Source organism: Biomphalaria glabrata, chromosome 13 (assembly GCF_947242115.1).
Source record: "Biomphalaria glabrata chromosome 13, xgBioGlab47.1, whole genome shotgun sequence".
Classification (NCBI taxonomy): Eukaryota; Metazoa; Mollusca; class Gastropoda; family Planorbidae; genus Biomphalaria; species Biomphalaria glabrata.
Window position 1 is genome coordinate 14,629,662 of NC_074723.1, and position 24,883 is coordinate 14,654,544.

The 24,883-nt window shown below is 36.6% G+C and overlaps 2 protein-coding genes across 2 annotated transcripts in view; one reads left to right on the top strand and one right to left on the bottom strand.

The window, feature by feature from the left end:
* Positions 1-2,002, bottom strand: part of LOC129922422 (putative uncharacterized protein DDB_G0287265) — an 86,648-nt gene extending 84,646 nt beyond the window's left edge. Inside the window, exon 1 of the mRNA XM_056008414.1 lies at positions 1,831-2,002. Within this exon, the coding sequence (XP_055864389.1) occupies positions 1,831-2,002 (172 nt within the window). The remainder of the gene's footprint in view (positions 1-1,830) is intronic.
* Positions 2,003-23,143: 21,141 nt separating this feature from the next.
* Positions 23,144-24,490, top strand: LOC129922423 (ring-infected erythrocyte surface antigen-like). The gene has a single exon (XM_056008415.1). The coding sequence runs from the start codon at positions 23,144-23,146 to the stop codon at positions 24,488-24,490; it is 1,347 nt and encodes a 448-aa protein (XP_055864390.1).
* The last annotated feature ends 393 nt before the right edge of the window (positions 24,491-24,883 follow it).

The window sequence follows — 24,883 nt, forward strand, 5'->3', positions numbered from 1 at the left end:
TAAAAATTGTGTTTTTTTTTTTAGAAAAAAAAAACAACAAAACAATTGCTTGCTTATTTCATTGAAAATTAAAAGTTGCGCAATCAGAAAATAAAAGTTTACTTTGTTGTAAATGAGAAAGATTACATTTAGTATTTACATACGTCGAATGTAATTGAAAACATTATTTAATAAGCATTGCTCACTACTATACCAGTGTAGAGCTATACACTCCCATAACAAGACATTCAAAGAAAAGGAAACATCAGCAAGACATTGCCTAAATGGTGCCGATGTGTCAAAAACCCAAAATACCAAATGCTAAACAGAAAGATCTTCAATGATTAGGCTTTAACAAAAGTCATCAATTAGACAATCATTCAATAATGGACCCTCAGGGAAAGTTTGCAGTGTTCCTTCAGATAGGTTACCTGTCTAAGGTGGCTCAGAACGAAAACAGTCTGTGGGGGCGTCACGGGTAAAAGTTTGAGAAACGCTGAATTGAAGTTTACATGTCCTGACAGTCAAGCTCCTTTCTTCTAAAAAAATTATTTTAAGATAATAAAAAATGTCTTTGACCTAGACTCAATTTCTTTTTAAATGCGAAACCGACTTGTTATTTCTGTGTAAACTCATCTGTCGTTTTCCGTATCAGTATTTGTGTCGTGATACAATCTCCGTCCGATACTCAGTAACACGTTCCGTTTCTGGTTATTTTTTCTGTTTTTTTTTTCTTTTTACCTGAAAACGAAACAACTTTTTTCCCCTTTCTTTCCATTATTCCTAAGAGACGACAGGAAGTCTAGAAGTCACGACCAAGTGAGTATCTCGATGGAAAGAAATGTGTCAGAATAATGACAAAAGAAAGAAATAAATCTCGGAGAAAAGTAAAGAAGAGAAAGTAAGTGTTGTGGTCGACTTTCTCTGCAACCTGTAGGTGAGATACAAGCAATAGAGCTTTGTCTCTTTCTTTCTTCTTACAGCTGAACTCTCTCTCTCTCTCTCTCTCTCGCTGTCTCTTTTTTTTTTGTTGTCTATAATACTGTCGCTTTGGACTATGAACAATCACATCAGATGGATGTAGCTTATATTAAATGTAGTACAATCAATTAGTGTGGATCAGTCATTGTAATAGGTCTAGACTGACAATAATAAATCTGTGCTATAAGAAATATTTGTTACCTATTGCCTTTGTTTAGTTCAATGTCATACTTTCAGTTTGTAGCCATCCCTTATGATCCTCTATCACTTCTCTGGAACAGTTGGGAGAATGGTAAGGGGAGGGGGAGGGGAGGAGAAAGGAAGAAATATCTGGGAGAAATTTTATCGTAATCCTTAATTTAAAGTATTTATTTTTTAAAAAATGGGAAGGGGGCGGGGGCAAACGACCTGTATTCGAGCTCTTGACGTAAGCCTCCTGAAACTAACGTCCTAGCCACTTTGCTAGTAAGGTACCTATGAAAGTAGAAAAATGTAGAGTTATCTTTTGTTTGTTACAAAATTACCTTCAAGCGGCGACTTATATAGGGGACTAATTCAGCTTATACCATGACTTCTGTCAAGTACAATTTCTTTCCCTTGTTTGAGATGCCAAACAAAAAATTTATTACCAATAGTTAATTAAATAATTAGTTAATTTTTTAAATTGATTCTTGGTGTTGTTAGTTAAAAGAAATAATAGTGCGAAATTTCAGCTTGATCCGAGATTGGGAGTCTGAGAAATAACGTGTACAAACTTCTTACCAGACAGACCGAGTTTGTATAAGCTTTTTAAAAATTATGTTTTAGATTTAATGCAGTAAAGGTAAATAATTAAAAAAAAACACGTTAATATCATAATTAGCACATTACCATCAGCATCGAAATAAACTACATCACAATCATCATCATCACTATCATCCTCATTATCGTCGTTATCAATATCACAATCATCATCCTCGTCTTCATCACTTTCGTAATCATCATCAATATCATCGTCTTCGCTATTACCACTGTCATCAACATCATCATCATAATTAACCATCAACGGTACCCCTATAAAATAGCGCTGACAAAATAGCGCGAAAGAAATAGCGCCGACAAAAATAGCGGAAAGAAAATGGCGCCGACAAAATCTCGCAGAAAAAATATTTTTCATTCATTTTGAAAGAAATACTTTAAATATCGTAAAATATGAATAGAGCCAATATTTTTTTTATGTTATCATTAGTTTTCAGTCATTTTGTACTAAACACTTTAGATATTTTAAAACATAAATATGCAAACAGAAAGCAGAAATTATAATAAGCCAACCTCAATTACTGCCAAATATATCTTTTATTTACATTCCCAAAGTGTACTTTGAAAACAGGCAAAGATATTTGTCAGATTTATGCACACACACACACAAAGTAGGAAATGTCACGTAGAAACTCCATCACTGGCTTGTTTCCATAAACTGGCAATATAGCTTCAAGTCGTCTGTTAAGTTGGAGGTACTTTGTCTTGCTTGCAGCTTTACTTCTTTTTCCAGCATTGTACCTCAGAATCTTGTTCTCAGTGTTCTCCTGCTCTCTGAGGAAGTGATAGATTAACTTGTACACATTAGGGTGATGACCGTCAAAAGGCAGCTGAAATGCATGGTGCCATCCCTCCACTGAATTGTTTGTTCGTGGTATATTGTCCTGTACTCGATCTCTAATATTTTATTACGATATCGGAAATCTTGGAGTCATTCTGCGGTTTCGTCTCTGGCGACCAATATAGTTGTCATCCCAATAATCATATAAATTCCTACAACATCTGGCCAAGGGTCATCTAGATCTTTGCAGTATTTACATCAGCAGGTGGAACAAATGAGATTAAACAAACATTTGGCGAGAGAAGTGATCGGCGTTTAACTTATCCTGACACGCTTAAGTTCGAGCTGGTTTGATCACAGAGATAGGCCACAGACTCGCAGATAATAAAGATTTCTAATTATACATGTGTAACACACACATCATCATACCTAACCCTTGAACAGGGACACCACAATTCAAAAATCATTGTTATTTTTAGGAGAATGAGATAAATTGTATGCACTCTCTATCTCTGCATATATTGCCTACTTCTAGATCTATACAAAATTGAAGAAAATACGAAAGTTGTCAACAACACTGCTGCCTAGGACATTCACTTACATACATCCGGTACTTTCAAACACATCATATTAGAAGTCCGCGCTAATTTGTCTTGCGCTATTTTGTCGGGAAATTTCGCGCAATTTTGTCGGCGCTATTTTTTCCGCGATATTTTGTCGGGTCACCACCATCAACAATACCACTATCATCATTATCATTATCATCATCAATATCCTCATCAAATAAATTAAGTCTTGTTTTCTTTGTATTCTAAGTGTTGATTCCAGAGTATTACCACGTGACAGGTCTGTACAAGCTATTCGTCTCTACTGCTCACATGTGACAATGTTGCAGGGTTCAGGCCTACTGTGATGATTAGTCTCGCATGGACTCGGTCTTTGGACTCTTATCTTATAAGTTACAACATTCCTTCTAAAGATAGAGATATTTACTTCTTACGCGTAATCAAGTTAATCTATTCATAGGTGTTAATTATGACTATGTTAAACGAAGCGTAGCCATGTGTATCCGAATCTTTTGTAGAAAACATGTTTCATGTTTTTCATATTAGCAATAAAAAAATAAAAAAAATAGAAAAAAATTATTACATGGAAACATCCCATACGCACGATTATAGCCTTTTACGTTTTATGTACTAAAAATCACTCACATCTTTAAAGGTGAAGGAATAGACGCATATTAACATTTAAAACCATTAGATTAACTGTAAGTGTGAACTATCAACAAAATTACATTGCGTTTTCATTTAAAAAGTCCTGCTGGATGTATCTGAAAATACTTTCTTCTCTCCACTTAGTACTTATAAACAGACCTATTCTTAAAGGTTGAAACGTGATTTTATTATTATTTTTTTTTAATTCATTTAATAGAACTCTGAAATATGTCGTGATGTCCAGTCAGACACGCAAACTTGGACAGTCCAATTGACGCTTGATGAGTTCTAAAATGTAAATTTTAAACCTTTTGCTCGAAATGTCCAAAAGATAATTGTCTAGTCTATATCAGTGGTTCCCAATCTTTTTCCTTAAAGGAGCACTTCGCACATTCTGAGTATTTCGCGAAACACTTTGCTTATTCTTTAGAGAGATTAATTCATGTGCTAGGGGCGCCGTGGCTAAATGGTTAAGCACTTGGCTTTCTAGTCTTGGGGTCCTGGGCTTGAATCTCGGTGAAGACTGGGACTTTGAATATCGGGATTTTAAGGGCGCCTTGAGTGGACCCAACTTAATGGGTACCTGACTTTAGTTGCGGAAAGTAAAGACGGTTGGTCATTGTGCTGGTCACATGACACCCTCGTTAACCGCGGGCCACAGAAACAGATGACGTTTACATCATCTGCCCTATAGATCACAAGGTCTGGAAAGGAAACTCTATTTTATTTATTTTTTTACTTTAACTCTTGCTTTGTGAACTACAAATATTTATAACTATTTCGGTGTCGACTCAGTGATATCTTGAATCTCTCTGAAGGTAAAACTTCATTTGTATTCGTTTAAAATATTCCTTAAAACATTCATTTTTTTTAGCGGGACCAAAAAAAAAAATCAGATTTCTTGTACGCCACATCTTGGTGCACCAAATGGTGAGTGACAGGTTAAAGTCTTACACCTGATAAGTACACTTTATGACGCCCTGGGGTTGAAGGATTGTTCCAAACATTTGGAAGCATTCCTCTAGTTCTCGGCCTTTTCGATGACGTCAATTTGCCCAGGTTGTGCAGCAGAAGAAAGAAGAGGAGTTTAAGACTTTAACTACAGACACAGTCTTTTTTTCTTGTTATTACAAAGCTTATATCAACTCACTCTGTTTGGTAGAAAGTTTGTACACATTACTGCTCTCACACACAATCTTGGATACAGCGGAAATTTCACAAAACTATTTCTTGTACCTGACAAAACAAGAATCAATAAAATAAAATTAACCATTTAGTTAGTTATCCATTAGTAATTAGTTATTTTGTTTGGTATCTCCGACAAGGGAAAGAAATTGTTTTTGACTGAAAAGGTGGTATACGTTGAATTAGTCCCCTTTATGTTTTGTAGAGAGAAAGTTTGAACTCTACATTATAAAACTATGAAAACTTCTATTTTCATAAACACTTACCTGGCACAGTGGTTAGTGTACCGACTTGAGGAGGGGCTGAGGAGGCTTTAGTTTGAATTCTGGTCACCTTTTAATTTATTAATGCATTTAAAAAGCAATCACTGGTCCTGACAAGTGACAGTAGCATAGCGTATTAGAAAGCTAAAAGCATGAAATTATGCTAAACAAAAAACATTGGTAACAATATTTGTAATTGCACAGACTTATTATTGATAGTCTAGATCTATTACAATTTAATTATACAACTGACCCAAACTAATTAATACAACTAAGTTTTAATATAAACTTTTTTTAAAAAGTATTTTTATGGTTTATTTTTCTTCCTTTTTTGCCAGCATGCACTCTTTCCTTTTTATATTTCTTCTTCTTCTGTCAATGGTAATCAAATGAAAGCACCTTTGTTTATCGCTGGGTTTTTTGTTTTATTTATTGAACTGAGTTGGAAGGTATTAAACTGAGGAAGCATATATTTTTCTTCAGTGTGTTGAAATAAAGGCATAAAAGCGCCTCCTAACTGGCGCATGTCAAGTCCTGGTAAGTTAATGAGCATTAGTTGTGTTGATCCTGGTTAGTGACGTCTAACTGTGACGTCATCCAGTACGCTAACATTTTCAATTTCTTGATTTTTGATTTTCGGACAATATTTTTTAGTCAGTATAAGATCGTCGGCGTTTTCAGGTCAAACTCGTTTCCAAACACTCAACCTTTTTTTTTTTTTTGCCGTTATAATGTATTACCTCTCCCCCCCTCCCTTTTTTTTTTTTTTTTCAAAGAAACACGCACATGGTGACTCCCATGATTTTTTAATGTCACAATTACCAACTTTCTAGCACAAGTGGACATTTGACCAGCAATGAAATGAATGATAGATTGTGTCCCATCGTTAGAATGTATGCGTGAGATTGCTGCCGAGCTAGACTGTACTTCTCCAACTCTGGGTGCAAGTGCAGGGCAAGATCTTGAGCAGACGTGACGAAATTATCTGAAGAATATTTCACGAGTTAGATTCTATGCTGACGTGAGTGTTCTACAATTTCTTTTTCAGCTCTGCATTCATTCATAATCGAAGCACGAGACTGCGAATTGGTGAAAAAAAAAAAGTTCGACAATTTAATCTTTGCGTTTTCTTTGTTTCTGTTTGGCCTTGGGAAATGTTGAAAAACAATCACGAACTTATAAGCGAAACAAATTGTTATGCATAATTCAAGTCAATGGGGGCTTTCAGTTTGAGAATACCACTTGAGATTTTCTGAACACAGCAACTTTTCTTTAAAGACAATAAGTCTCTAGTTGATGAGTTTTATGATAGAACAATGTGTCCTACGCATCTCAGAATAATGGAAGAAAAGTGTCAGATACAATCTATATATTACTTAGAAGGACACGTATGGTTTAAGTATAGTTGTTAGTTCTTAATAATCATTTTGAGTGATTTAATGATGGTCTATTCGTCTGTTTTGTAATTAAAATAATTTTATTTTGTTCTCTGATTGTTGGTTTGAATTAGTTTCATTTAAATATGGGAAAAAACAACGAACAAATGTAAACTCACTCTATCTTTTGTTTCTTTTTTTTTTCTTTTTCTTTCTGTCTTCTACTTTCATCATTCATTTCCTCTTTTTATTCTCTCTCATTTCCCTCACCCTCTCTCATTTCTCTCACCCTCTCTCATTTCCCTCACCCTTTCTCATTTCCTCTTTTTATTCTCTCTCATTTCCCTCTCCCTCTCTCATTTTGGTTCAGTTCTCTAAATCTTTCTATTACGAGAATTATTTTGTTCTTCCTCTTCCTTTCTTATTTCTTCCCATGCTATTTGTTCATGATCTCACCAACTCTTTTTCTCTCCTTTTTCCTTCTCTCTATTATTTCTCTCCTCACTTCGTTCCTTCTAGTGTTACAGTGGTACATAGACACGTGCAATGCACCGCAAGTTATTATGTCAGACTTTATGTGTGATGTCTTCCAATGAGCTATCTAACAAATGGGTTTGAAAGTTGACACCTGTAACCCAACTGCATATTTCTCAAATCTATTTTTTCACCTTCCTCGCTAATTATAATTTGTTTTTTGGTTTTCCCTTGTTAGTGGATATTTTCATACATGGCGGAAAGTTTATAATTAGCAAGTGTTCTTGGTGTCTCCGGTGTACAAACACAAAGAAACTGTTGAGAACTGTGGAGAAACTGTTGAGAAACTGTGGAGAAACTGTGGAGAAACTGTGGAGAAACTGTTGAGAAACTGTTGAGAAACTGTTGAGAAACTGTTGAGAAACTGTGGAGAAACTGTTGAGAAACTGTTGAGAAACTGTTGAGAACTGTTGAGAAACTGTTGAGAAACTGTTGAGAAACTGTTGAGAACTGTTGAGAAACTGTTGAGAAACTGTTGAGAAACTGTTGAGAAACTGTTGAGAAACTGTTGAGAAACTGTTGAGAAACTGTTGAGAAACTGTGGAGAAACTGTGGAGAAACTGTTGAGAAACTGTTGAGAAACTGTTGAGAAACTGTTGAGAAACTGTGGAGAAACTGTTGAGAAACTGTTGAGAAACTGTGGAGAAACTGTGGAGAAACTGTTGAGAAACTGTTGAGAAACTGTTGAGAAACTGTGGAGAAACTGTTGAGAAACTGTTGAGAAACTGTTGAGAACTGTTGAGAAACTGTTGAGAAACTGTGGAGAAACTGTTGAGAAACTGTGGAGAAACTGTTGAGAAACTGTTGAGAAACTGTTGAGAAACTGTTGAGAAACTGTTGAGAAACTGTTGAGAAACTGTGGAGAAACTGTTGAGAAACTGTTGAGAAACTGTTGAGAAACTGTTGAGAAACTGTTGAGAAACTGTTGAGAAACTGTGGAGAAACTGTTGAGAAACTGTTGAGAAACTGTTGAGAAACTGTTGAGAAACTGTTGAGAACTGTTGAGAACTGTTGAGAAACTGTTGAGAACTGTTGAGAAACTGTGGAGAAACTGTTGAGAACTGTTGAGAAACTGTTGAGAAACTGTTGAGAACTGTTGAGAAACTGTTGAGAAACTGTTGAGAAACTGTTGAGAACTGTTGAGAACTGTTGAGAAACTGTGGAGAAACTGTTGAGAAACTGTTGAGAAACTGTTGAGAAACTGTGGAGAAACTGTTGAGAACTGTTGAGAAACTGTTGAGAAACTGTTGAGAAACTGTTGAGAAACTGTTGAGAAACTGTTGAGAACTGTTGAGAAACTGTGGAGAAACTGTTGAGAACTGTTGAGAAACTGTTGAGAAACTGTTGAGAACTGTTGAGAAACTGTTGAGAAACTGTTGAGAAACTGTTGAGAACTGTTGAGAACTGTTGAGAAACTGTTGAGAAACTGTTGAGAACTGTTGAGAAACTGTTGAGAAACTGTTGAGAAACTGTTGAGAAACTGTGGAGAAACTGTTGAGAAACTGTTGAGAAACTGTTGAGAAACTGTTGAGAAATTGTTGAGAAACTGTTGAGAAACTGTTGAGAAACTGTTGAGAAACTGTTGAGAAACTGTTGAGAAACTGTGGAGAAACTGTGGAGAAACTGTGGAGAAACTGTTGAGAAACTGTTGAGAAACTGTTGAGAAACTGTTGAGAAACTGTGGAGAAACTGTTGAGAAACTGTTGAGAAACTGTGGAGAAACTGTTGAGAAACTGTTGAGAAACTGTTGAGAAACTGTTGAGAAACTGTTGAGAAACTGTTGAGAAACTGTTGAGAACTGTTGAGAAACTGTTGAGAAACTGTTGAGAAACTGTTGAGAAACTGTTGAGAAACTGTTGAGAAACTGTTGAGAAACTGTGGAGAAACTGTTGAGAAACTGTTGAGAAACTGTGGAGAAACTGTTGAGAAACTGTGGAGAAACTGTTGAGAAACTGTTGAGAAACTGTTGAGAAACTGTTGAGAAACTGTTGAGAAACTGTGGAGAAACTGTTGAGAAACTGTTGAGAAACTGTTAAGAAACTGTGGAGAAACTGTTGAGAAACTGTTGAGAAACTGTGGAGAAACTGTTGAGAAACTGTTGAGAAACTGTTGAGAAACTGTTGAGAAACTGTTGAGAAACTGTTGAGAAACTGTTGAGAAACTGTTGAGAAACTGTGGAGAAACTGTTGAGAAACTGTTGAGAAACTGTTGAGAAACTGTGGAGAAACTGTTGAGAAACTGTTGAGAAACTGTTGAGAAACTGTTGAGAAACTGTTGAGAAACTGTTGAGAACTGTTGAGAAACTGTTGAGAAACTGTTGAGAAACTGTTGAGAAACTGTTGAGAAACTGTTGAGAAACTGTTGAGAAACTGTTGAGAAACTGTTGAGAAACTGTTGAGAAACTGTTAAGAAACTAGATTTGTTTTAAAGTATCTGATTATTTCTGTGCACATTTTCAGAAGTACAGAGTCAAATTTGTAAGCTCTTCTATTTGCTGCATATAAATTATTTGAATATGGAGGAAGCTTCAAACTTTCACTTTAGGACTTCATTCAATAGGCAACTAACTAGCGGTAAGAATGGAGACTCGATACGTAGATCAACTTCCTCTTGTTGAGATCATGTTCAAATTAGATCTCAATACTTTTTGATTTAGTAGCCAACAAGGAACTGAACGTCCTTGACATTGTTTTGTCTATGTCGTGAACATCTCCAAGTTTTTGTTTCACTCCACTGCACGCGCGAGCTCTATATAGCACACAGATACTCAAAGCATTTGGTGCTTTGCCAGATTTTGTGTCTTTGAGATAGACTATGATAGACGATGAAAAGAAAATTAAAATATACAACTGGCTTTGTCTGCAATGAATATGGCAAAGTATGCAAGTCGCAACTGGTTTGTGTGGTCATCTGAAATAACGCATTCATCCTAGATCATCGGAATCAAAGACAATGTCAATGCCTTACATATAAATAATTGTATTAGCAGGATGAAATTTTTCCATTCTGGTAGAAAGTTGGACAATGGTTTGGTATGTTTGATGACAAATGATCTGGATATATAATCTTTAATAACTACTTGGCTTTCTCCTCTAATCTAGCCTCTCTCTCATCTCTCTCTCTCGCTCTCTCTCTCTCTCTCTTGACTTTCTCCCTTTAATCTTACATCCTCTCTGTCTCTTTATCTACCTCTATCTCCACGCTCTCTCTCTCTCTCATTTAAACTAAAGATTATGAGCTATACATTGATCTAGATTTCTGAAACCTTTCCAGCCTGCCAGGAAACAGTTCATGGAACCAGGAGCAGCTTTGATCTGTTTTCTATCTATGTCTCGTGCATATGTGTCACTCACGAGATCTCGCTCCTGTGTGCTTAAAATACACTCACAAGCTGACATTCCCATTGCTGTGCGCACTCCGTGAAGCAGACGTTATCACACTGCACCTGAGACGGGAGGTATGTCAACAATTGCACCTTAGTGTCTCCTTCAACACAGAAACGTGCCATGCGGCTCAAAGAGAAGACGTTTATTTGTCTGTAGACTTCACTTTATGGGCTGTCCCGTCTGGAATGTTAACATTTGAACTCTGGGGCTGTTTAAACTAAACTTCAATTTTTGGGGTGTCCCGTCTGGAATGTTAACATTTGAACTCTGGGGCTGTTTAGACTAAAGACATTTTTTTTTTTGGTGTGTTTTGACCTATTGAAAGATTTTTCTTTGAAAGCTGTTTTGATTTTAAACTTTAAAGAGATGTAGTCTACCATGAGAAACAAGGTATATAAGATAAGATAAGATAACTTTATTGATCCAATCAAATGGAAATTCAGTTTGACTATGAGAAAAAAAGTATATAGTCTACTATAGAAACATGGTAAATAGTCTACTATGAGGAGTATAGTCTATTATGAGAAACAAGGTATAAAGAGTATTATGAGAAACAAGGTATAAAAAGTATTATGAGAAACAAGGTATAAAGAGTATTACGAGAAACAAGGTATAAAGAGTATTATGAGAAACAAAGTATAACGAGTATTATGAGAAACAAGGTATAAAGAGTATTATGAGAAACGAGGTATAAAAAGTATTATGAGAAACAAGGTATAAAGAGTATTATGAGAAACAACGTATAAAGAGTATTGCGAGAAACAAGGTATATAGAGTATTATGAGAAACAAGGTATATATAGTATTATGTGAAACAAGGTATATAAATTACTATAAGAATACACCTTGCGATCTATGGGGTAGATGATGTGAATGTCATCTGTTTCTATGTCCCATTGTTTACAAGAGTATTATGTGGCCAGCACAACGACCAACCTCCGTTACTTTCTTCAACGTACATCAGGTATACGTTTTGGAAATGTTGATGCCCCCAAAACTAAAAATAGTTTGAGCACCTCTTGCCCAGTAAATAGCTTTGACTTATTCTGTTCTCAATGGAGCTCTACTAGATGTTGTTATTTCCAAATGTCTTTTTAAAATGCTAAAACCATTGTTATGGAGTGTGTGTTTGTGTTTCTATGGTGACGGTTGGAAGAGGTTAGCTAAGCAGTGAGAATGATGCAAGATAGGCAGCAATGTCGTCAGCGATCTTGTGTAAGACAGACGATTCCAGTTTGCAAGAGTGAAAAGATGTTCTTTGGTAATGAATTAGATTTTGTTCAAAATACCTTTTTATATTATTATTAAAGCCCACTACATTTATTTATTTTATCTCAAGTTAAAATGTGTCTATATTATAATAAAAGTTTTATTTAGGTGTTTTTTTCCACAAAGAAGTCACAAAATGTATTTCGCCTTCAGCGGTTTAGTTGTCTACCATAAGTTTGGTGCAACAAGTCCACAACAACCATAATATTCTTCAAGAGCAAATGAAGATAATTCAGACACACTTCAACAAATGACACACCAAATCCGTAAGAATTAACGTAGTCTGTTTTGAGGGATCACCTGTTAAAGGTCGTGCTAACCTTCACATCTGAGATCATCTATTTACATCTCTCCAGTTCCCAGGTACCAGCTCCCCGTTCATCGGAGCCACAGCCATGTAGAAGCTCACGGCCAAGATTGTAACAGTGTCAGCCATTTTAAAACATCACATGTTCAGGTCCCAACGCGCGTGTTAACGCCTACAGCCAATGTTTATCTTAACAGCTTGTATCGCACCCCGATCTGAGCTGAGAAATACGCAGAGTTTTAAATTGAAGACGCTCTTGCTCCGTTGAGATCTATAGTGTATACCAGTGAGGCCTAGAGGCTCTCTGGAGACATTTATAATACATACTGTCCTGGCTAGGATCGTGTGTGTTGTGTAAATCTAACAATACTTCACTTAACTAGTCTAAACTAGCCAAGGGACATAACAATTAAAAATGATATACGTAAACAAGACTTCTAAATACTTCCACTAATGTAGTTATTTACAAATGGGATGCTCGTCTTGTCTCCCTCTCATTTACTTCTCAGTCTCTATCACTATTCAACCTTCTCTAAGCCATAGCCATCTTAATCTCCATCTACCCATATTCTGTTGCGTCGTTCATCTGTCTAACCACGTCGCTACATTTACCGCAGCTAAAAAAAATACACAATATATTTATTTAAAAAACTATAATAATCATTAAACTAAACTACGACACCAGAATACGTATGCAGCGGCGTTGTGACATTTAAAATATCATGTTGATAGCCTACATAGAAATCTCTACTGTAGTATGCAGAATAGTCAAGGAAACTCTCTGTTGACATTAAATATTGCGCCGTAAGCTAAGCAGGAAGAAGGAAATCTGATGTCATTATGAAAATACTAGAGGCCTAGAGAGATCTCTGGAGGCATTTCGAATACATTAGCGAGGCCTAGAGAGATCTCTGGAGGCATTTAGAGTACACTAGCGAGGCCTAGAGAGATCTCTGGAGGCATTTAGAATACATTAGCGAGGCCAAGAGAGATCTCTGGAGGCATTTAGAATACACTAGCGAGGCCTAGAGAGATCTCTGGAGGTATTTGAAATACACTAGTGAGGCCTAGAGAGATCTCTGGAGGCATTTAGAATACACTAGCGAGGCCTAGAGAGATCTCTGGAGGCATTTAGAATACACTAGCGAGGCCTAGAGAGATCTCTGGAGGCATTTAGAATACATTAGCGAGGCCTAGAGAGATCTCTGGAGGCATTTAGAATACACTAGCGAGGCCTAGAGAGATCTCTGGAGGCATTTAGAATACACTAGCGAGGCCTAGAGAGATCTCTGGAGGCATTTAGAATACACTAGCGAGGCCTAGAGAGATCTCTGGAGGCATTTAGAATACACTAGCGAGGCCTAGAGAGATCTCTGGAGGCATTTAGAATACACTAGCGAGGCCTAGAGAGATCTCTGGAGGCATTTAGAATACACTAGCGAGGCCTAGAGAGATCTCTGGAGGCATTTAGAATACACTAGCGAGGCCTAGAGAGATCTCTGGAGGCATTTAGGATACACTAGCGAGGCCTAGAGAAATCTCTAGAGGAATTTAGGATACACTAGCGAGGCCTACAGAGATCTCTGGAGGCATTTAGAATACACTAGCGAGGCCTAGAGAAATCTCTAGAGGAATTTAGAATACACTAGCGAGGCCTAGAGAGATCTCTGGAGGCATTTAGAATACACTAGCGAGGCCTAGAGAAATCTCTAGAGGAATTTAGAATACACTAGCGAGGCCTAGAGAGATCTCTAGAGGAATTTAGAATACACTAGCGAGGCCTAGAGAAATCTCTAGAAGAATTTAGAATACACTAGCGAGGCCTAGAGAGATCTCTGGAGGCATTTAGAATACACTAGCGAGGCCTAGAGAGATTATCTGGAGGCATTTAGATACACTAGCGAGGCCTAGAGAGATTATCTGGAAGCATTTAGAATACACTAGCGAGGCCTTGAGACATTATCTGGAGGCATTTAGAATACACTAGCGAGGGCTTGAGGGATCTCTGGAGGCATTCTGAATACACTAGCGAGGCCTTGAGAGATCTCTGGAGGCATTTAGAATACACTAGCGAGGCCTAGAGAGATCTCTGGAGGCATTTAGAATACACTAGCGAGGCCTAGAGAGATCTCTGGAGGAATTTAGAATACACTAGCGAGGCCTAGAGAGATCTCTGGAGGAATTTAGAATACACTAGCGAGGCCTACAGAGATCTCTGGAGGCATTTAGAATACACTAGCGAGGCCTAGAGAGATTATCTGGAGGCATTTAGAATACACTAGCGAGGCCTAGAGAGATTATCTGGAGGCATTTAGAATACACTAGCGAGGCCTTGAGGGATCTCTGGAGGCATTCTGAATACACTAGCGAGGCCTTGAGAGATTATCTGGAAGCATTTAGAATACACTAGCGAGGCCTAGAGAGATTATCTGGAGGCATTTAGAATACACTAGCGAGACCTAGAGAGATTATCTGGAGGCATTTAGATACACTAGCGAGGCCTAGAGAGATTATCTGGAAGCATTTAGAATACACTAGCGAGGCCTTGAGACATTATCTGGAGGCATTTAGAATACACTAGCGAGGCCTTAAGGGATCTCTGGAGGCATTCTGAATACACTAGCGAGGCCTTGAGAGATCTCTGGAGGCATTTAGAATACACTAGCGAGGCCTAGAGAGATCTCTGGAGGCATTTAGAATACACTAGCGAGGCCTTGATAGATTATCTGGAGGCATTTAGAATACACGAGCGAGGTTTAGAGAGATTATCTGGAGACATTTAGAATACATTAGCGAGGCCTAGAAGATCTCTGGAGGCATTTAGAATACACTTGCGAGGCCTAGAGAGATCTCTTGAGGCATTTAGAATACTAGCGAGGCCTAGAGAGATTATCTGGAGGCATTTAGAATACACGAGCCAGGTTTAGAGAGATTATCTGGAGACATTTAGAATACACTAGCGAGGCCTAGAGAGATCTCTGGAGGCATTTAGAATACACCAATTTCTGAATCTTCTGGCTAGATGTACTAGTAGGCACACAAATAAAAACACTGCAAAGAACTTGACGACTAAACTCTCAGCTTCATATAACTTTATTGACTATTAACTCTAACAATTCGTCACTGTAACATGTAGCGTAGAAGACTGTACAATATCTGTCAGTTTACAGTTAGCTATACTTCTTTGCAATTCATCTTTCACTTCGTTGCAATTCCTCTCTTCTCAACTTGCATCGAGCCGTGTTCCACATAACAGACCAACGACACACTTCCCAGTGTCGCTCCAGGTCTCCCAAAGCTGAACCAAGTCGTACTCAAAGTCTACGAATCAGAGCCGCACACGTCTTACATCGACTGTAACGGCTCAAGTACACTGTAGTTCGCTGTATAGACTTTAACGACAGTAGTCCACTCCAGTTAACTCTACCCTAGTTAAATTGCATCGAGTCGCACACATTTCTCTTCTGCTGTCTCGCACAGTAGACAATAGTACCGACGACTCATTCACGACTCCATACGACTGACTTTCACATTAACTTTCTGGCTTATATAGAGTCCCTAATCGCTTCTCCGAATTTGCACAAACACTCCTAGTATCTTCTGGAATAACACGTGAGGAAACGTCACATCCTGTCTTTATTTATACATGTAGATTCCAGAGAACACTCGATGCATTGTCATCAAGTTGGGGTCACACGTAGTGACCTCTATCTGTCACTATTCATTAGTAACTGTCCCCCTACTTAGATATGTTCGTCCCCTGGAACAACACGTGAGGACACGTCACATCCTGTCTTTGTTTGTACATGTAGATTCCAGAGAACACTCGCTGCTTTGTCATCTCGCCGGGGTCATACGTTGACCTCTACCTACCTATCACTGTTCATTTGTAACAGTATTATACTTTTTAAAGGCATATAAATTGAACATATAAATAATGTGACTACTACATTTTGCGTCTAAACGTCCCACGACAAAACGGCTGCGCAAAAAAAAAAAAAAACGCCTGTGCTTCGCTGTACACTACTTAAAGAGCGAAGTTAGGCCTCCTCTGTCATATTTTGAAACCCTTTTGTATGCCCTTATAAACTTTTCATCTTTGCTTCTTGTGTTAAATGAAATATTTTTGTCAAAGGAAGGCCTGTCTTTTGTGAGTTCTTAGTTCTTCTATTAAATGTCGACTTACATTAACTGGGAAATCTGAACATTGCAGGGAGTACATAGCGGTAGATAACTCCAACCTATGTTTCAGTAAACATTTAAGAATTCAATTTCACAGTCATTTTCTATTAGAAGGAATTCAATAATAAATTAGGCCTCCAGTGTTTACAAGAGTAGAAAATGAAACTTTTTTTTTTGAAGATCTTTAGTTCATCTGTCAGCAATTATTGTTTTGAAAGTATCTGATGAAGTGTCTGATGAAGTGTCTGATGAAGTGTCTGATGAAGTGTCTGATGAAGTGTCTGATGAAGCTTATTTTACAGAGAAATAGAAGGAACGAAAAATTTGGGAGAGCCAGTGGAAAGAGTGAGAGAGAGAGAGAGAGAGAGAGAGAGAGAGAGAGAGTTTAAGAGAGAGAGAGAGATCTAAGATAAAAAGATGAAATAGGAAGCTTGAGAATCAGTGGCGTACCAAACTTTATTGACTTGACATACTTTGTATGACTAGCTAAATGTTAACCCGTACTTTCAGATAGGTACAATTTGTATGGAGACTTGAGTTACAAAAACTGTTTGCATCAAAGCTATTGATTTGGTGGCTAGCACCTTTATATCAGGAGGTAGAACTTGTCAGCTTGTATCAAATGATAACAGTTTTCAGACATAAAGAATTACCGAAGTCTCACATTGAATCATTGTAAATTCCGTAGAATCAGAAAGTATGAAAGAAACAAATGAGATTCTAGAGATAATGATGTAATGGAAAGAGAAGCATTTATTTGTAGTGTTTGACAGTAAATTAAACTTCAGCTTTGACGAAGGCAATGTTACAATTAGTTCAATGCGATAGACTTCATTATTTTAAAATATAAGATACTGCTTAATGGACTCACTTAATCTTCAATTTTAATATACTTCATAACTATTGATACATTGTCATAAAAACGAAAATAAGTAACCATCAGTTAATGTAACCATTTAGCTCAGTGTTTTATGGTACAATAAAATAACAAATCAGCGTGAATTTATTTGAATCGGGGTGGGGGGGGGGGGGAAACACCATGAGCTCACCGCACCGGGTGACACACATCTTAGTGACGCCTCTGGCTGGTGTTATCAGGCGGTGAAAATTAGATTCTACAAGGCCGTTCTACAAGATTTGCACACCCACAAACTCACCTCCACAAGTCTCAGAATGCAAGTTCCACCCAAAGTATTACCCCATAGGTGTCACTCCGGAAGCTACACCACACAAATGTCACCACAAAAGTCCTACCACACAAGTCTCACAATAGAAGTCCAACCATGTAAGCCTCACATCAGACATCGCACCACTCGCGTTCAACCACACAAGTCAACCTCTCGAGTCGCCTACCAGACTCATCACACAAATAAGAAAAGCAAATCAGTCATTCATGTATTAATTATTGTTTCAATGTATAGCGAGCAGTTCATCAACAACATTCTTTCGACTTTTTCTTGGCTTTCCAATTTCCGCAAGTTTGGTTCACTGCCTTTACACAATTCCACAAGATTTCAAGTATCCTACATAGTCTTTCCATTTGCCTTGAAAACAAAACAAAAAGCTTCTTTCACGCGTTTCGTATTCTAAGACAAGAAAACATCATTCATTTCACTTACAAGGTTTTTTCCTACACAAGCCAAGTCATTTTCTATTTTGTGAAAACCTACTACAACATGTGAGAGACAGTGGCTCGGAATGAGTTAAAGTGAACTAGATAACGGACATGTACATCCATTGTGTTATTGAAATTTGAACATTCTTTTCTCTCAGTTATTCTTAGAAGCATTTTGAGAAAGAAAAAAAAAGCGCATAGACAATAAACATTAGGTTAAAAGCTTTTTTGTTTCAAATTCTTTTAGTGCGTTCCAAAAAAATCAAACTGGATTTTGAGGAGAACTTGAAGACTAGACATTAACCTGGGTCACTGACAAGCTCAACATGAATGTCTTGAGAAGCAGCAAGTAGACATGTCTTGGAGGGGCGGGTTACACTGCTGCGTGAATCTAACTAAAGAATGTAGAAGTGAGATATCTCGGAGTAAGAAAGCATGCGTGAAATAGGGAAAAGTTGTATTTGTTACTGCGCACCGCCATCAACACTGTCGTACTTGCGCACCATTCAAGTAGATCTAATAACAATTCCGCCCAAAAATGAAAAAGCTGTGAAGAAAGAGACTCACAGACCTACATATATCCAGAGTGGACGCGACAATCTCTTAACACTACACCACAATGTCCTGAAATAAGTTGTTCGTTTGTAAAGTAGTTATAAGTAGGACAGTTTTTTTTTTCAAACCTAACCTATATAATATGCATGATATTGATCTAAGTTATGTAAAAACTATAATCCCGTTCAATTTTTAGATATAGCATCTAGAAAAAGTTCTAGAAAGATCTATTTAAATGTACTGTCTAAAATCATAAGATGACTAAAATCCACAGGCTTAAAATATTCAAATCTAGGATTGTCGAAACGCGACATAGTTTGTTATTTCCTTGGAAACTAAAAGGAAATTAGCTTTATATCGTAAATTTGCGTGAACATATAGTGATGTGATTAATAGCCCTTTCTATTTAAAAAATGGTATTGCACAGAGACTTATATATATTATATCTAGACTGGACATGGAGATCTTTTAACACTACAAAAAATGTCGTGAAAATTTTCTGTGATTCCAAAGAAAATCAGAGAAGTGATTTTGCCTTATCTTATTTCTAAACTTTGAAAACCAAAGATCATTACTTTTCTAAGACAGAAAAGATTGATTTACCTAGATATGGGGGGACTTCCCTTACAGCTTGAAAAAGAGTTACGTACATAAAAATGTATATACATCGATCTGTGAATCGATCAATCGCGAATAAGAATTTGTTTCCGATTTCCAGTCTAGATATTTTATATATAGGTCTATGGTATTGCATTATTTTTAAACTTGGAAAACAAAAGAGGATTACTTTCCTGAGGCAGAAGGGCAGGGGAGAGTTATGTACATAACGATCTGATATGACCTTAGCCTCTGTTTCCAGTCTAGATCTAGTGGATGAAGAAGGTCCTCGTATGGTTGATATTGCAACCCCAGACAGAATTTAATATATCACCTAGTTTTGAAACTGTATCACGTGCTAAACAAAAGTTTGGACAAAGCCACTGATTTCAATTCCGCCATATTTTTTGTCCAAGTTTAAGCTAATGACATTGTTAGTTACAAAGTATTTGCCCCTCTTCCCACAGACCCACACCCCCAAAAAACAATAGGCGTCACTAGGGTGTGTATCCAAGGCTCTAAATATTTTCCAAGGTTCTCAACATTTTCCAAGGTTCTCAACATTTTCCAAGGTTCTCAACATTTTTCAAATCTCTCACCATTATTCAACGTTCTCAACATTTTCGTAGGTTATTAGCATTCACTAGGGTTCACATTTTTTAAGGTTTCCCCTATACCAATTGTAATATCTTCACTTTATTTGTTGTCATCTAAGATCTTCAACTTTTCAAAATATATATATATAGCATAATTAAGTTTCATTTTAACGTGACCTGTAGTTCTGTTAGAGATCTAAGTACTAATTATTAGCTTAAAAACTTATTTGACTGCGTTTGTATAACCACTTCTTACCGCCTGGTGCTGAAGCCATCTAATACAAATTTTATTATAAAATTGTAAGCATGAACTAAATAATAAGGGATGAATTTCTTTCACATCGAAGATGTTCACTTCAATGTTCAGATGTTATCTTCGACATCGGATTATTAGCTCGCATATTTAGTTTCATTCAGCGTGCGCATTCAAAGGTAAGATTAGAAGCCTTGAAGTCCATTCCATTTCTGAAAGCCATGTTTAGGTGTAGACTTTTATTTCTCGTTTTCATCTGTGTGTATGTGAGTGTATGTGTGAGTGTGTGTGTGAATGTGAGTTGGCGTGAGTATGAGTGTGTGTGTGTGCGTGTGTGTGTGCGTGTTTTCCAGAAACACTGTTTACCTATCGCTCTCTAGATCTGTAAGTGTTGAAACATTAGACTGTTAATCCTTCCTCTTAAGATCTGAGTCTAGTTCGCAGAGCATGATTGGTCATCAATCAACCGGCTAATTAACAGTTTACTTTCAACATGCACTATTTCTCTGATTCTACGATAGATCTGAAGAAAACAGGCAAAGGAATAAATGAGATTACTTTGTCGCGATATTGAAGGCGTGGAGATAAATAGTCTAGCAAAAGTATTTTCTTCTTTTTTTTTAAAATGTAAACCATGTCACAATTTTAGTTACCGTTATTATTTTACCATTTTGAAAAACTAAAGGATATTTCAGGTGGAAATGGGAAATGAAATTTTGAAAGTTGGTCTGTTAGTTTCTTTAGTCTAGATTTAAAAAAAGAAAAAAAAGGACCCCTCTTAGACCATTCGATCGACGGGGGCATGTGATGTAAAGCTCGTTTCTATAATCGACGGTTAACAAGGGTGTCATGTGGCCAACTGCCTTTCTTTCCCAACGTATGTCAGGTATCCATTAGATTCAAGGACGCCTTTAAAATCACGAGTTCAAAAACCCAGTTTTTGCTGGGATCAGAACTCAAGATCTCCCACTTCGAAAGCCATGCACTTCTAGCCCTCAGCGACCACTCCTCAAATCAAATGATTATTGAGACTATAATTAGGCCATTGATTAGTTTATTTATTCTTTAGTCATCTATATAGAGCAGCGGTTCTCAAACCGTGGTCTGAAGGGTCCCCGAGATGACCTTAAATGGACAAAAAAAATAGAAAAATCATATGCATTTAAAAAAAAAACTATTTACTATGTCTATTAGGACACATGAACTATCCTTTGACGATCTAAAACAAAGATTTGAAAAACAATTCTTCACTTGGATATTTCTGACTGAGCATTGAACCCTTTTACTCTCCTAAAATCTCATCAGGTTTATCCAAGTCATTTTTTTTTATAATTGTGTTTTAAATAAAAGTTATAATTTTAATAATCACTCGTTTAACAAAATGTTTTTTTTTATTTTTTTTATACATTTCTAATTCATATACTTTGCATTTATGTCGCTTTTTCAACTTAGGAACTCGTGACAAAATATTGACTACATATAAGCTCTAATGTTGCCGTCATTTAGTTTGTTAAGTTCATTCCATATTGAGGCTATAAAGTTGCCAGTACAATGATTTACATAGTGTTTTATGTATTTATATTGGATACAACTCAAGCGCTGGCTGAATGTTTTTTATCAATATTCACTACAGAAAAAAAAAAAAAAATAGTTTGTATTTGTTAAAGTTTGGACGAAGCATTATGAAAGGCTTTCAAAGAAGAACAATACAAATAGATGTATGTACCTAACCCTAACCCTAACCCTAACCCTACATTTAAGAAAAACTAGGTCCCCATTTGTCATGATAGTGTTTTAAGTAGTGTTTAATCAGCAGTCAGGCAGTGATACTTGTGTTTTCTAGTAGCGCAAAGGAGTGAGCGTATGCCTGTGATTACCCAAACATAGTAGGACAGTTGAGCTAGTATATAGTGCAGTGTAACATGAAAACATTAAGGACAGTTCCTGTGCTATTTAGAAGGAGAGATGAAGTAAGATTATCCCCTAACAAGGCCTACTCAGTTATCATAGTTTTACTAGCATTTAGCAAGACACTAAGCGACATAGCAAGACACTGCAAAACGATTGTTACCAAAGACACTCGGTTAAGAGCATCTAGAAAAAAAGAAATTGAAGCTCCACGAAATTAAACACCATCCCCTCTTTCCTCCCTCCCCCCCTAAAAAAAAAACTCAAAGATATTTTTTGGAATAAAAAACAGACGACGAAAAGATAACTAATGAAGGTCATTGGTTTTTTTTTAACTCCTGTTAGCTTACGACTGACTAAAAAAAAATTTGATCAGACCAAGACATTTCACCACTGACACCATGAAAACAATTAAAATAAAATAATAAAATAAAATACTAAAAAGACAGAACGGACTGACCCAAGACTCAGTCTCGAGTTCTTCCAATAACAAGTGGGTCAACAGAAGACAAATTAACCTTCACCTAAATCGTATAAACAGGTAGGTCGGCCCTTAGCAAATCGGGTAGAAGTGAACTGAGGAGAAAGAAGCTAGCCAATGAACAGAGAACATCAGGATTTTCCAAACTATTTGAAGGTCTTCGTTTTATTATTGATTGCCTTCGGACTTTTCCAAAGCTAAAAATCAATGTCTTAAATGTGAAAATCGTGAGAGTTTTTTCATTGTTTATACTCGGACTTTAACAATAAACAACACAAGTTTATATCTATATCTCTTTTAGTTTTTAACAGAAAGACACTCTTTCAACTATGATCCCATGGCGCATATGTTGCAAACTTCATACAAAATATGTTAAATTTACTTTACTAGTCAAACCCATCTCTGTCTTGTTTTAGTGATGGTTCAATTACTAATGCGTTCCTTTAGGTCCTTATGTCGCCTCCCAGAAAAAAACAGAATTTTAAACACCTCACACCAAAAGGCATTCATTTAAAATGTCTCTCCACAAAGTGTGCTCAAAACTGGAGGACCCCTATCACAAGGCCTCTAAACTTTTAAGGGAAGGGACCCGAAAGAAAACGCCATTCCTTTTGTTATTGATATTTTAAGTACAGATGATGACTCATTGGAGAGAAAGCCTCTGGTCAGACTTGTACCGAGTCACCTTTAGTTCTTAATGATCTCAGACACATGTACTAGCCTATGTATTCAAGGACACGTGACGACAGCGGTGACCTCTAAGTATAAAATAAAAAGATGTAGAAATGTCGGTCAAAATTCGAGGCGATTATTCTTGAAAACTAAACCGCTCCTCTGTTATGAGTTTGTTTTAGAGATTATTAGTTCTTGATATTTTTAAAGGAATGAAGACAAAGGTTGACACAAAAACAAAGGTTGAGACAAAGGTTGAAACAAATGTTGAGACAAATGTTGAGACAAAGGTTGAGACAAATGTTGAGACAAATGTTGAGACAAAGGTTGAGACAAATGTTGAGACAAATGTTGAGACAAAGGTTGAGACAAATGTTGAGACAAATGTTGAGACAAAGGTTGAGACAAATGTTGAGACAAATGTTGAGACAAAGGTTGAGACAAATGTTGAGACAAAGGTTGAGACAAATGTTGAGACAAAGGTTGAGACAAATGTTGAGACAAAAGTTGAGACAAATGTTGAGACAAAGGTTGAGACAAATGTTGAGACAAATGTTGAGACAAAGGTTGAGACAAATGTTGAGACAAAGGTTGAGACAAATGTTGAGACAAATGTTGTGACAAATGTTAAGACAAAGGTTGAGACAAATGTTGAGACAAATGTTGACACAAAGGTTGGGACAAATGTTCAGACAAATGTTGAGACAAATGTTGAGACAAAGGTTGAGACAAATGTTGAGACAAATGTTGAGACAAAGGTTGAGACAAATGTTGAGACAAAGGTTGAGACAAATGTTGAGACAAATGTTGAGACAAAGGTTGAGACAAATGTTGAGACAAAGGTTGAGACAAATGTTGAGACAAAAGTTGAGACAAATGTTGAGACAAATGTTGAGACAAATGTTGAGACAAAGGTTGAGACAAATGTTGAGACAAATGTTGAGACAAAGGTTGAGACAAATGTTGAGACAAAGGTAGAGACAAATGTTGAGACAAATGTTGAGACAAAGGTTGAGACAAATGTTGAGACAAAGGTTGAGACAAATGTTGAGACAAAAGTTGAGACAAATGTTGAGACAAATGTTGAGACAAATGTTGAGACAAATGTTGAGACAAAGGTTGAGACAAAGGTTGAGACAAATGTTGAGACAAATGTTGAGACAAAGGTTGAGACAAATGTTGAGACAAATGTTGAGACAAAGGTTGAGACAAAGGTTGAGACAAAGGTTGAGACAAAAGTTGAGACAAATGTTGAGACAAATGTTGAGACAAGGTTGAGACAAATGTTGAGACAAAGGTTGAGACAAATGTTGAGACAAATGTTGAGACAAAGGTTGAGACAAATGTTGAGACAAAGGTTGAGACAAAGGTTGAGACAAAGACAAAGGTTGAGACAAATGTTGAGACAAAGACAAAGGTTGAGACAAAGGTTGAGACAAATGTTGAGACAAAGGTTGAGACAAAGAAAAAGGTTGAGACAAAGGTTGAGACAAAGACAAAGGTTGAGACAAAGACACAAAAAGAAACAAATCTTCAGTCAGCGACTTTTAAAATATTAAAATATACAAACACCTACACTCAAAACTACAAACTCACACACAAGATAAAATAGACTGGAAATGTTAATTGAAGTCATGAAAATAGAAAAAAAATTGAAAGGCAAAAGACTTTTGCAATTAAACGTCTTCATATCCCCTTAATGGCTCATTATTATGTTTGGTTTCATCAGTTATTTCTTGATTCATTTCTATTGTGTTTTTTCTTGATTCATTTCTATTGTGTTATTTCTTGATTCATTTCTATTGTGTTATTTCTTGATTCATTTCTATTGCGTTTTTTCTTGATTCATTTCTATTGTGTTATTTCTTGATTCATTTCTATTGTGTTATTTCTGGATTCATTTCTATTGTGTTATTTCTTGATTCATTTCTATTGCGTTTTTTCTTGATTCA